General features: G+C 31.7%; 1 protein-coding gene across 1 annotated transcript; it reads right to left on the bottom strand.

The window, feature by feature from the left end:
• Window positions 1-7,269: 7,269 nt before the first annotated feature.
• On the bottom strand, window positions 7,270-11,454 carry LOC111905960 (GDSL esterase/lipase EXL3). The gene is made up of 5 exons (XM_023901726.2): window positions 11,126-11,454; window positions 9,389-9,519; window positions 9,046-9,279; window positions 7,953-8,208; window positions 7,270-7,628 (listed from the first exon to the last, which is right to left on the bottom strand). Exons 1-5 carry the CDS (start codon window positions 11,385-11,387, stop codon window positions 7,438-7,440), a joined length of 1,074 nt encoding a protein of 357 aa, XP_023757494.1. The 5' UTR covers window positions 11,388-11,454; the 3' UTR covers window positions 7,270-7,437.
• Window positions 11,455-13,531: the final 2,077 nt, after the last annotated feature.

Below are 13,531 nucleotides of genomic sequence, written 5' to 3' on the forward strand. Positions count from 1 at the left end.
AAGATGCTGGAGTGAATGGTTTCTCCATCAAACTCCATAGTTATCTTTCCTTTATGGACATCAATGATTGTGTGAGCGGTATACATGAAAGGTCTTCCAAGGAGGATCATATATGATTTGGAAGGAGTCTTCTCTTCAAGATCAATGACATAAAAATCCGTCGGAAAAACAAGTTGATTAACTTGTACTAACACATCCTCCAACACTCCTATTGGAGACACACTTGACTTGTCTGCTAATTGAATGATTACTCCAGTTTCTTCCAAAGGTCCAACATTAAGAGATTGAAAAACCGAATATGGCATCACATTGATCGAGGCTCCAAGATCTAACATGGCCCTTTCGACATGCAAATCACCAATGGTACAAGGGATAGCAAATATTCCCAGATCCTTGCATTTGGGAGGTAACTTCTTTTGGATAACCGCATACACATTTTCATTAACTTGAATCTTTTCATTTGCCTTGAATTTTCTCTTCTTGGTGCATAAATCCTTGAGGAATTCTACATAACTTGGAATTTGCTTAATAGCATTCAATAGTGGAATGTTGATTTGGACCTTGCGAAAAGTTTCAAATAATTCATTTTCTTCCTCTATCTTCTTGGAAAAGGCTAACCAGGAAGGGAAAGATGGTGGTATGACCATTGACTTTATGGTCTTGTTGGAAGATTCGGGTTGACCAATGTTTGGAACAATCGGTTCCATTTGGAGGTACTACTTTTGAAGGTTCACCAATGATGACTTCATCTTCTTCTTCTCTTGAATCTCTTTTAGGGTTGCTTTCTCTAAGTGTTTTCCCACTTCTCAAAGTTATTGCACTCACATTGGGTTTCTTCTCGGTTTGAGATGGAAGTTTTCCCCTTTGTTCCATCTTGTTGAGAGCGGTGACCAAGTCTCCAATTTGTGCTTGAATGTTGGAGAAGGTGTTCTTGGTATCTTGTTGAAATTGGCTTTGGCTTTGAGCAAGAGAAGTAACGAGTTCTTGAAGGCTCATTTGATGGTTACCACTTGATTGGCCTTGTCGTGGAGGTTGTTGGTAATTTGGAGGGTTATAAGAAGTTTGTGGATATGGAGGTTTTTGAGAGGGGTATTATGGATGTTGAGGTTACATCAAAATGTTTGGTGGATTTTGCTTTGGTGGGTATGGGTTGTTTGGGTTATTCCTCCAATTTGGGTTGAAATTGTTTTGAAATCCCATGGGTCTTGGTTGACCTTGATATCCTCCCATTTCATTCACATCTTCCTGTTCGTTACTAAGTGAGGGACACTTATCCGTATAATGCCCCGTCATTGCACAAATGCCATCAACTGTTGAGCACTTCCCACCACCATTTGACTTAGCACATTAGTCAAATCTAAGAGCTTTGATTCCAAGTGTTGAGTGTTGCTAACGTCACCAACCACTTGTGGAGAAATTCTCTTCATTTCATTTTGAGTCCCAAAGTTCCTTTGATTTTGAGAAATGGTGCCAAAAAGTGATCAGATTTCGTGAGGTGTCTTGTTGAAGATGTCACCACCACTTGAAGCATCAATCATCCTTATATATTTTTCATTCATACCCTCATAAAATTGTTGAAGAAATAGTTGTTGGGGTATGTTTTGTTGAGGACAACTTGTACATAAGTTGTTGAATCGCTCCCAAAAATCATGAAATGTCTTATTCTCCCCTTGACGAATCCCCAAAATTTCATTTCTTTGGCTTGATATCCGGGATGTGGGATAGAACTTTCTATTGAAGGCTTTGAGTAATTCTTCCCATGTGTGAATAGATCTTGATGGTAAGTTGAATAACCACTCTCTAGCTTTATCTTCCAAGGTGAGCGGGAAGGTGGTTAGCTTGAAATCATCCAATGTCACATTTTCGGGCAACATGCTAACACATATCATATGAAATGACTTCAAATGCTTTTGAGGATCTTCTATATCCAATCCATGGAACTTGGTAACTTGATGTATGAAACTTGACTTCAATTCAATTCCTCGGCGGTTTACGGGATAAACAACAGCAAGAGGTGTATGAGTAACATCGGTTTCCATCATTTGTCTAAGTGTCAACTCTTGAGGGGGATTGGGTGGATTGGGGTTGTTGGGATATTGTTGCATGTAATTGGGTGGTTGTTGGTAAGGTGGATATGGGTATTGTTGGGGATTGTAGATTGGTGGTGGATAAGGTTGGTAGTTAGGGTATTGGTTGTAGAGAGGTTGTTGCTGTGGGTACATTGGGTTTTGGTACATTAGAGGGTGTTGGTAATTGGGTTGATTTGGGTAATGTACTTGTTGAACTTTAAAAGCATTGTTTTGAGGTTGGTTGTTTTGGTGGAAGTGTTGCTTTTGTGGTTGTGGTGGTGGTTGATAATTGGGTTGGTTTTGAGGAGGGGCTTGATTCCAATGTGGCATATCAATGAGAGGTTCTTGTGGTTGTTGTCTTGGTTGATGGGTGGGGTATTGGCATCTTGATTGTTTGGGTTTGGGTTGGGATTTTGAGATAGAGTGTGATTCATGGCTATGTAGTTTTCAAACAGAATGTCTTCAAAGGATTGACCAACAATTGGAGAACTCAGTTTGGTTTCGGTATCACTTGAAGTATGAACTTGGTCTTCTATGTTGATTAGTGGAAAAGAGGAAGAAGCTTGAACGAGTTGTTGTTGCTTTGCTTGTTTGGCTAACTTTTTCAACCTTTTTGCTTCTTTTTCAATTTCCGGATTGTAGAGTAGTTCACCGGTTCTTGTAGACCTAGGCATAAACAATCAAATAACAATAACCAATTTCCCCGGTAACGGTGCCAAAACTTGATGGGATGTCAAGCCCACCAAGAAAATTATAGTCTTTGTTTGCAAATAAAATGTAATATAATGGTAAAAAGGGGTATCGATCCTCGGGGAAATGGTTGTATTCAATCACCAATGCAATCTAAAAGAACTATTGTAAATAAACTAATTAACTACAATTAAACTAAGGGGGGGGGGGAGGTTGTTTGATTACTTGAAAACTAAAAGACTTGAATAACTAAAAACTTGCAATTAAGCATGATAGTGAGATGCTCAAATATTAGAGAGAGTTGGTTAACTAAGAAATGCAACACAATGAACATTTGTGTGTTTATCATTAGGATTCAACATGTAGCTTATCATTCATCCCAAATTGGTTATAGCAATCTTGAAGCATGATATGCCAAGATTCCTCTTAGGTAGTATGGAGGTTGGGGAAGCCCACAACATACCTTCTTAATCAAGATCAAGGGTTTAATTGAAGTAATTGAACCCAATAAGTTAAAGAAACTACTAATATCTTGAAAAGCTGAAAAGAAATGAGTCTTGAGCTTCAAAATCGCCTCCTCCGGATCTCCAATGGTGAAAAATCGAGAGTGTCCTGATAGATCTGATCCCCCAAGGTTATGATGTGTCAAATGACCAAAATGCCCAAAGTGGGCAGTTGTGCGGGTACCCGAGTGACAGAAATTTCATCCGCGTAAGTGTTGCTGTAATGCTATTGGTTGTTCATTTCTCCACTCCACCCTTCCACTACCATAGATTCCTTTGGTCCCCTCCATATCCATGTGACCAATCATCATTTAGCTTCAAATGTGGATGCTCCAAGCCCAAAATAAAAGTCTATGACCCATCTTCACAAGCCCAAAATATCCAAGTCTTTAACTCTTAAGGCCCAAATCTTCTTTTATGGATCCGCCAAACCTAACAATGCCTCGAGAGCCCACTAAGCCCGTCTCCAAGCTAAACCATAACCGCAACAAGCTCCAAAATCCTGCAAAATTCCTCAAGCGAAATAAAAAGTCCCCCATACGATCCATGATAAAGAAAATAAAGAAAATAAAGAATATACAATGCAATACCAATAAAAGAGCTAAAAATCTAAAATAAACTAATAAAAATAAGGAAATAAAATAAGCTATCAGTATGATAATGGTAGCCGGTGAAATAGTCCCCAGTTACCGGTTGAAAGATACCGATGCTAGTTACCATTTGAAAAGATACCGATGATAGTTATTGGTTGAAAGATATCGATGACAGTGACCGGTTGAAAGATACCGATGATATTATATGATATGTGGTATGATGAGGGAACTCACTAAGCTTTTTACTTACAGTTTTAGTTTTGGTTTCAAGTACCTCTTCGTCTAAGGGGAATGAGCCGGCGGTGTAGCAGTGCATCACACATTCACACATGATTTCCGCAATGAGTTTCTGGGATTGTACTCTGATTTCCATCACTTACGATGTTATGATTTTGAGACACGACATTGTGGTTTAAACCTGATTTAATATTAACAAAGATTTGGTAACATATTTTATGACTTGCTTAATTTAAAAATGAAATTTTTTGCCTCAAATTTTGGGATGTTACACATTGATTAGTTAGTTGACCTCAATCCAACTCCTAGACCAATTAAGAATTTCGAACTAGACGTCAATTTAAACGTTACCTGTCTGTTATGGAAAAAAAACAAAAACATAAATCATACCTATACTAAAAATGAAAATTTAATCAAGCTTGTAAACAACAATGTGGACTTTTTTTTTTAAAACGAAGACCAACATTAGTCTCAAATGTTGTGTCTAAGTCATATGTAAGATAAAAAAAAATGTGGACTTTTTTTTAAATGTGCATATATGAATATTTTATTTATTTATTTCAAAAGTTTTCAAAACTAACACAACAATAAGACTCTAAAGTCAATGTTTAAAAGAATTATGACTTGAAAAATAAAAAATATAAAAAAATATGCATATATATATATATATATATATATATATATATATATATATATATATATATATATATATATAGAGAGAGAGAGAGAGAGAGAGAGATGTAGGTTCAAATGTTTGTCACATCTATTGTGTGCTAGAATGCACCAATAAGAATTGAGTAATCATTAAATGTATACTAAATGATATCCATACTTATAATTCATTTTTATAGAAACTAATTTAATTCGTCATTAATGTCAATAATAATATTTCTTCAGAATGAATTCATATATAAAATAATAAGAGTGTATTCTAGGAGAACGAGAGTATATTCTACTAGAATACACTCTTATTCTTCATATTCTATACAACTTTATTATATTTTAAGTGAGTGAGTCTTGAAATAATGTTATTGCTAATATAAAAACCTAGATACGAATTTATTCTGAAAGACTGTTATTGTTGATATTAATGACGAATTTAATTAATTTCCATAAAGAGAAAAATTATAATTCTGGATATCATTTAATATACATAGAATTATGTAAACTATTTAATATCTATCATTATTTAATTAAATAATAATATAATTTTACTAAATTTCTATTGGTGCATTCTAACACACAATAAATATATATATATATATATATATATATATATATATATATATATATATATATATATATATATATATATATATATATATATATATATATATATTCACATTTGATGCAATTCAGATATGCATATATACACGTTTAAAAAAAGGTCCATCAATTTTTTTTAGCATTGATCATTTTTAGACGCTGCATTTCGTGCAAACTGGTAGCATTGGTTTCAAAAAATATTGGCCATATTAGGAGTTCTTGGTTCTGGTACATCTTTGAGTTCTCTCTCTCTTTTTTTATATATATATATATATATATATATATATATATATATATATATATATATATATATATATATATATATATATATTTTTTTTTCTCTTATGTATGTATCTCTGTTCACCGTGAAGAGTATATCATGTTTAGTATGGAAGGAAGGTGGATGGAGATCGTGGTGACATGGAGGTAGGGTGATTGTGGTTGTGAATAACGTACTTCATGGCCTTATATATTTGGACCAACATAAAGTTCAGATCATACCACTAAAGATAGTTTTCTTGAAATTAAAAAAAAAAAAAGTACGACCATGCACTCATATAATCAAATATGACTAGAAAAGCTAATATACATTTAAAATTAGAGACAAATACAAATTCTTAATTTACCATATATATTATAATTATTTAATAAGCTAGAAATATAATAGTGTATAATTTCATTAATTTCCTTGTTTTTTATATTCTCTCTATTTTATTACTTTTAACAACAATCGTTGGAATTTTGCATGAAGTTGTTGCATTAAAATGTGTTCTACAACAAGCACATATGATGTTTCTTTCTAAAATTTGTATATATAATTTTTTTCATATAACAGATACACATTCTAACAAAAAGATTGCATATGCATGAAAGGGTTTTTGATATATACATGATATGTTAAATAGGATTTTGATTTTAGAAGTGTAGGGTATAACTTTTGGGCACTTCTTGACGCCAAACTACGATGCCTAATAAAAATGATCATAATTATACACTCCAAATATTCAGAAGAATATATGTTGTGAAAGTGTTATACTTATATACCCTGTATCAAATGGTAGTGAAATGCATGTATTATTCGTGACAAAATAATTCCTTGATGTCTAAATTTGTATTATAGGTGGAAGTAACTGATTATCAGACATGGAAGAAATTTTGTGAAATGGAAAATAAGTAAATATCGTACTCTGAACATGTTAAACAAATCAAAGCAATATAATTTTATTTATTTGTTTATTCATTTTAGCTAGTGTCGAAATTTATATTTCATTGTAGGAGATATTTTCTATTTAAAGCATATATACATAAAATAACGTTAACATTGATTTTGATGGATTATAATCATTGTAGAAGAGGATACAGTTAGTATTTTACATATAATATTCTTCTTGATCATGTGTTGGCTCCTCTAATATAATATTTGAGAAAAGTGAAGTTTTTTGATATAATACTTGAGATAGAGTGTGGTTCTTCGTTTAGCTCCATATTATACATGATAGAAAATGTATGATTGTTTAACATGAATCTGTCCTCCAATAATTGTAATAAACCCTTGATATACTACTATAAATGAAAATCATATCCTATGTTCCACTTTTTAGTAGATATCTAAGAAGCCTTAGACAAAGTATTGTAAGTAATAATAGTCCATGAAATATCTTGAAAAATTAGGTATATATAAAAAACATCTATAAATTTATAAAACATTGAAATATGACGTAGATTCAAAGAGATATATATATATATATATATATATATATATATATATATATATATATATATATATATATATATATATATATATATATATATATATATATATATATATATATATATATATATATATAATGTAATATTCATATATTTGCAGTGAGAAGACACGACACAAATAGTCCAGGTACAAATGCAAGCTAAAGTAACACCATGAGTTTATTAACATTCTTTGACCAACAAATGTTATGGTTATATTTATTAATAAGTTTCATAAGTTGATAGAATTGACTTCATTTTTTCATAAATGAATTGAAGGTCAATTATCTCAACGTTAACAATTTGTCTTGCCAGTAAAATTTGATTATTCTAAAACAAATTTGTTACCAAATCTTGTAGAACTTGGTTTACGAAGATATCACATCCTTTCTCTGAGAGGTGGATACTATCCCAAAAAAAGAACTTAGAGTCGTCGAGACACGTTGTGCTAAGTTTGTTACATAAAACAAGTGTCTCTATCTCACCGGTTCCACAGCAACCTTTATCTGTAACTTCCAGACCTAGCCGAAGGAAGAAAAGAAGAAAATGAAGAGGTTATTGTAATGTGAAATTATATTGCAAAATTGATGATTAGATGAAAATATGCCTAGACACATAAAGTAAACTATGCAATTATTATTGTATTTTTCTATAGTTAACTTCATTTAAAAACATAGTTCATGTTATTTCTACCATTTGGTACTTGTACTTTCAATTTAAAAACAAAGATGTGGAAAACTGGTTACACTAAGAAAATATGATTTTGAAGAAATTATCACGATTATAACATTATTAGCATAATCAACTTTATAAAGTGTAGTTAACTTAAATATATATATCCATACCATATTGGTGAGGGGCTTCAATGATTCTAATAAGAGGATTGTAGAAATCGACAAAGGCCATCCTAGCCTGAGGAAGATTGCTTGCTAGAACTTGAAGTTGTTGTTTTAGCATGGCGTTGAACAATTGTACAGCCTTATTGTCCATTTCTGAGCAGGTTCGTAGTGCTCCTCCTGCTAAAGTTCTTTGTGCTGGTAAACAACCGACTGGGGGCCCACTAAGAACACCTATCCTTCTTGCTCCAAGTTTGTAGATTTCCTTCGATGAATTTTAAAGAACATTAATTTGTGAATAATCTCATTTATTCAAATGAGGGGAATATGGATTCAATTCGAGAGATAAACTCGTCATTTTGAAAAAATAAAATTTCTTGAACTTTTGTATTACAAAATCATATATATTCTTGAATTTTTTTTACGAGATAATCACAAACAATGATCATATATTTATTTAAAATATAGCTAATTTATCAATTTTATGGAGTTGTCAATTTCACCACCATCTCTAAAATGGGGCACTTTGGGTTCAGGAGAGTTAGTTATATAACGTGGATTTGTCTCTCGTATGCTCTCAACACATGAACACAATTCCTCCGCCTTTTAATATGAAATGTTTACTATTATTGTTTTTTTTTTTCAACTAAATGGCTCATTTCTATGTCCTTGTATCATAATCTACTTTGCATTTGGTACGTTTCTTTAACTTTCTTTTTATTTCAACAAAAAAAACAAAGGGCTTTATTTAGATTTAGGATCCGTTCTTGGTATATTGTATATGTTCTTCAAATTTCAGAATACGTTTTTTACTTTGTCTATAATGTTTAGTCCAAAATCAGATTTTATGAACTTGAAATATACTTCTTTTGTCAGAACTAAGAGTTCTATGAAATGAGCCATTTTGGAATTGATGGTCATTTCTGTATTTGCAAAAAAAGTATGGTCAGTTATAAAAACTTTCATAATCATGTGGTCATTTTTTGTGATAATCCTTATTTTCTCTCTATTAAGAAAAGTATAAATACGTGCGGAAACAAATATTTGGTACAATTAGTGACAAAAAAATATTCTTAAGGAAAACCGATAAACGAGACATTACCTGTACAAAATTAACAGCGAGCTTTACAAGCATCTTATCATAAGTTGGAACATCATATTCAACTTTTCTAATGGGAACTGTGGAGTAACTTATAAAAAAATCATTGGTGCTTGCTGAAATTAGATATACACTTTTGGTCAGTATATTCTGGGTAGCATCTTCTCCCACCATCTTTTTGAGTTTCTCAATGTATTGTTTGAACATCTCAATTTGACCCGATAATGGTATAACAGACTATTTGCCATATACATTCAAATTCACACACAAAAGAGAAATTTTCAAGTATTAGTGAAAAGGGTAGGAATGAAATAATACAATTAAAAAGAAAACTTTGCATGCATACCGTTATTTTGGGAGTTAAGGGATCATATCCAGTGCCACCAGAAGCAAAACTTACACCAGTTTGAAAATCATGATCTTGTATCAAAGGTTCAAGATATGCCGGAAGATATTCCTTCACTCCTAGTGCCTTGACTTAGGATTACATATCAAACAATTGTGGCTTCGTTAGATGAAATAATCAAAAAGTTCTTAATGGTGGTAGCGACTCAGATAAGCCATGCATCCTTTTTCTTAAACTTTATATCCTTATGCAGTTTGAGTTTAATCTAAATCTATCTTAGATTACAAAAAATTTAGGTAGTTGGGACGACATGTAGGGGCGACATACGCATCAAGGGTGACATCCACATGCATGCATTGAGAGTCACAACTAAAGCTTTGTTGCCCCTATAGTGTTGTATGTTCTCAAGGTCCACATGTTTTCTTTGGGTATGATTTAAGATATCCATCTTTCAGACAATCCAATGACTTTGGGTTATGGGTCTTTTTGGGTTTGGTTTCTTCATCAAGCAAGAGCTCCATCAACCATGAACAAATTGTTCTTGGGTTTTTTGGATTTGGATTTTTCCAACAAAAACATTTATATCTTTACAGGTGTGATATTACTTACAAATTATCATATATATATATATATATATATATATATATATATATATATATATATATATATATATATATATATATATATATATATATATATATATATATATATATATATAAACTAAATAATTTTTGGATTTTTCTATAAGATGTCTGATAAAATTTTAAAAATTATAGAAAAAAAGAACCGAGAAATATGGAGAACACGGTCAACACCAATAAGGGCAACATATTAAGGACAACAATGTAACATTAGTGACAACTCAATATCAGTGATATTTTACTGGTTAAGACAATAGGGATAACTTTCAAATGTATCCGCGGCACCCATGTCACATTTATTGCCTTAATTTCTTGTCGTGTGCTCAATATGCGCAATGAGATTTTATTATGTTTAAGTTAGGTAAAGAATGTACATCAAAATACTTGGGTGGCTTCTTGACTTTTGCAAAACAAAAACAACAACGTTAATCAAAGAACCGTAAATAAAGTGTCATGTGTTTGTTTTTAGATGATTGTACTGTATAATTGTCTAAGAACAATTTGTCTTTTAATGTTGCAAAACCAATACACTATGGATTTTGGATAATAATTAGGTTTTATTAATTTATTTATTTTTAATAGGGGTTTGTCTATGAATAATTTAATAATATTGGTAGAAATGTTTTCCTTCATAATATTTTGGGCTGATAATGTGAAAGTATATATACCATGCATTATGATTTTGTAGTTTAAAAATGAGAATTTAAAATAAACATAATGATAAGTTGGTGATCAAACATCGCAATTATAAGAATAGTTGAGTTCGTCCTTTCATGAAATTTATGAAAACACTAGTGTGCAAAAAACTTTATTGACAACTATTGATTCAATATAAGGTCAATTCTTATCATTTTTGATTGATTATTTTTTAATCCAAACAAATTAAGAAATTAAACGGGACTTGGGAACTTGATTTAGTTGGTACCACTACCAGAAAAATATCGATCTAAAACTCTTAAAAGTTTAAATATATTACATAGGTTGAACGATGTGTAGTCCAAGGTAGGTTGAGGCATGGAGAGAGCATGCATAGACTTAAATGAAAACTTGTGTGCAAAATGTTTAAGATATATGATAAAAAAAAAAGAGAAAATACCAAAAAAGTCAGCTAGTGATTTCCCATTGGTGAACCTTCCCGTTGCTTTTCCATCCACAAAGTCCTTTCCATAGGGGTAAAAGTTAGCCTTGGTGATAGTGTTGATATAATTATTATTACCCTGATCCAAGTAGGAGTCTCCGAATGCAATAACTGCTGGAATAGAGACATTTTCAAGTAGATTTACTGTGTCCTTGCTGTAACATATATAAAGAGTTGAAAACAGATAGTAGAGAATGACATTCATTACTGAGGGAGGCATTGCGAATAAGTATATCAAAATTTAAGAAAGATAGATAAGAAAAGATATGAGCTATATATTTAAAATGTCATCAGTGACTCACTTATGTAGAGATGATTATATGACTTGTATTATACACATATAATATATGTAGTCACTTTCTCAATAAATACCTACATTTGCGGTTGCGTGTCATATTCCACTTTGTTCAACTACACGTATATATTTTTATTTATCTATTATGTTGGACCGGATGTTACTAGAAGCTGTAATTAGAGTCTTTAATTCAGAGAAAGGAACTTAAAAAATCATTTACCAGATCTAACGCGAATATGTTTAAAATTAACCCAGGAATAGACGGATTTTACTAACTTCGAACGAGATAATAACTACTAACCACTAACCTTCTGTTCAATAATAAAAATCATTTTGCAGAACTATCGTATTTTTAGAACTAATCGATTTTAAAATCTATATAAATTTCTAATAAATTCTGAAAAAACAATGATCAAATCAACATCTTCAACTATACGTTGTCATCTACAACAAGTAATTGATGCCATTTATGTTTTTTACTTTTTTTATTATTTTTTTAATGGTTAGCATTTAGAAATCAATATCACTAAGTTAATAGAAATGCTTAGGTTTTAATCTAAAATTTATAATCTAAAAAGCAAAACCTCTTTCGAATAGACATAAGTGTTGTTTGTTTTTCCAAAACGAAAGTTTCTAAAGTCTGTTGACTACCTCTGCAACTCTTTACAACAGAAGAGGCGGACCAAATGACTATAATCTGTCTTTTGGTTTTTTAAAATCTGTAAACTATTGCAAAAAACTAAAATTTAAATAAACTAATTTTACAAACTTAAAATAAATTTTTAACACTGGTTACCAAAATAAATATTAATATTCACAACTCACTCCTCTTTTCTTTAAATGTAATTCAAATTTTATACTCAAATATCAAAACATCAACATTGGATTACCAAAATAAATATTAATATTAGACACATATCCAATTCAATATTTCGATTAAATATTGCACCTAAGTTGATTTCTTGGGATGAAAGTGTGATAACACATCTTTCCATTTTGTAATCTATAATTGAGCACAAACCGAATGAAAGCTCTATGATAGTATGACAATAATATATGTATAATTGTATGTATAATCAGAATTTTTTTAAGATCATGAATGCATAATGTAAAAACTATAACTCAATTATCATGGTGATCATTAAGAAATTCTTGAAATTGAAAAGAACTATTAATTATTTTCCATGATTTATCATCTGAAAATCCCATGAGTTTCTTCAAACTACTAATTAAACCAAGAATAACGAAAAAGAAAAATCCTGAGATGAATTATTATCATTGTTATTATCAATTGTTAATCTACAAACTGCTAAAAAGACTTGGCAGATAATGAATGAAAGTTGGAGCTCCAATCTGAAATGAATTCTTTAGCCAAACCCCATTTTTCATCTTCCTCCATTCGATTTCATTTTATCCTCAATTCCTCTTTCCCCAATCGAAGGTACAAGCACTGTTTTGTATACAAGAGCTAGTTGCTTGTTTTCCTGGCTTCTTGAGGTGAAGGCGGCACAGTCGAAGCAACCGGAGACGGAGGCGAAGACGACAGCGGCGGCCGCGTTCCAGACATGATCGGAACTGGAGGACTTCGTTGTCGATTGAAACCCCAATCGATTTCGACACAAATAGAAAATAAATAAAAAAACTACTTGCCGTTTTTCATGATGAAAAAGCTAACGAGAATGATTGAGATGGCGAGGGCGAGGACAACAACGACGAGGGTAGGAAGAACCCATGGGCTGAACAGGACGCTGGAAGGAATAAGAGTTGTTCTTTGTCTCAGTAGTGTTTTTTGTTTGAGTCTCATTCTTTTTTTAGGTTAGGAAGAGGTATGAAGAGCCTAGCCCGATATTGTGTGGTGCAGAGGACGCGCATAAAATTTTCAACCAAAAGTCTTTCAAAAAACAAACTGGTGCGAAAACAAAAATGTTATGCATGTACTATACCATGTAACAATAGGTGGTCAGAAGAAATAAACAACACCTTAGTCCGAACATTGACAACACATACCATACATGTAAAGTGTTCACATGTGTAATGTATAAGCCTTTTGATGTGGGTTCCCATTTACC

The sequence above is a fragment of the Lactuca sativa genome, chromosome 2, assembly GCF_002870075.4.
Source record: "Lactuca sativa cultivar Salinas chromosome 2, Lsat_Salinas_v11, whole genome shotgun sequence".
Lineage (NCBI taxonomy): Eukaryota > Viridiplantae > Streptophyta > Magnoliopsida > Asterales > Asteraceae > Lactuca > Lactuca sativa.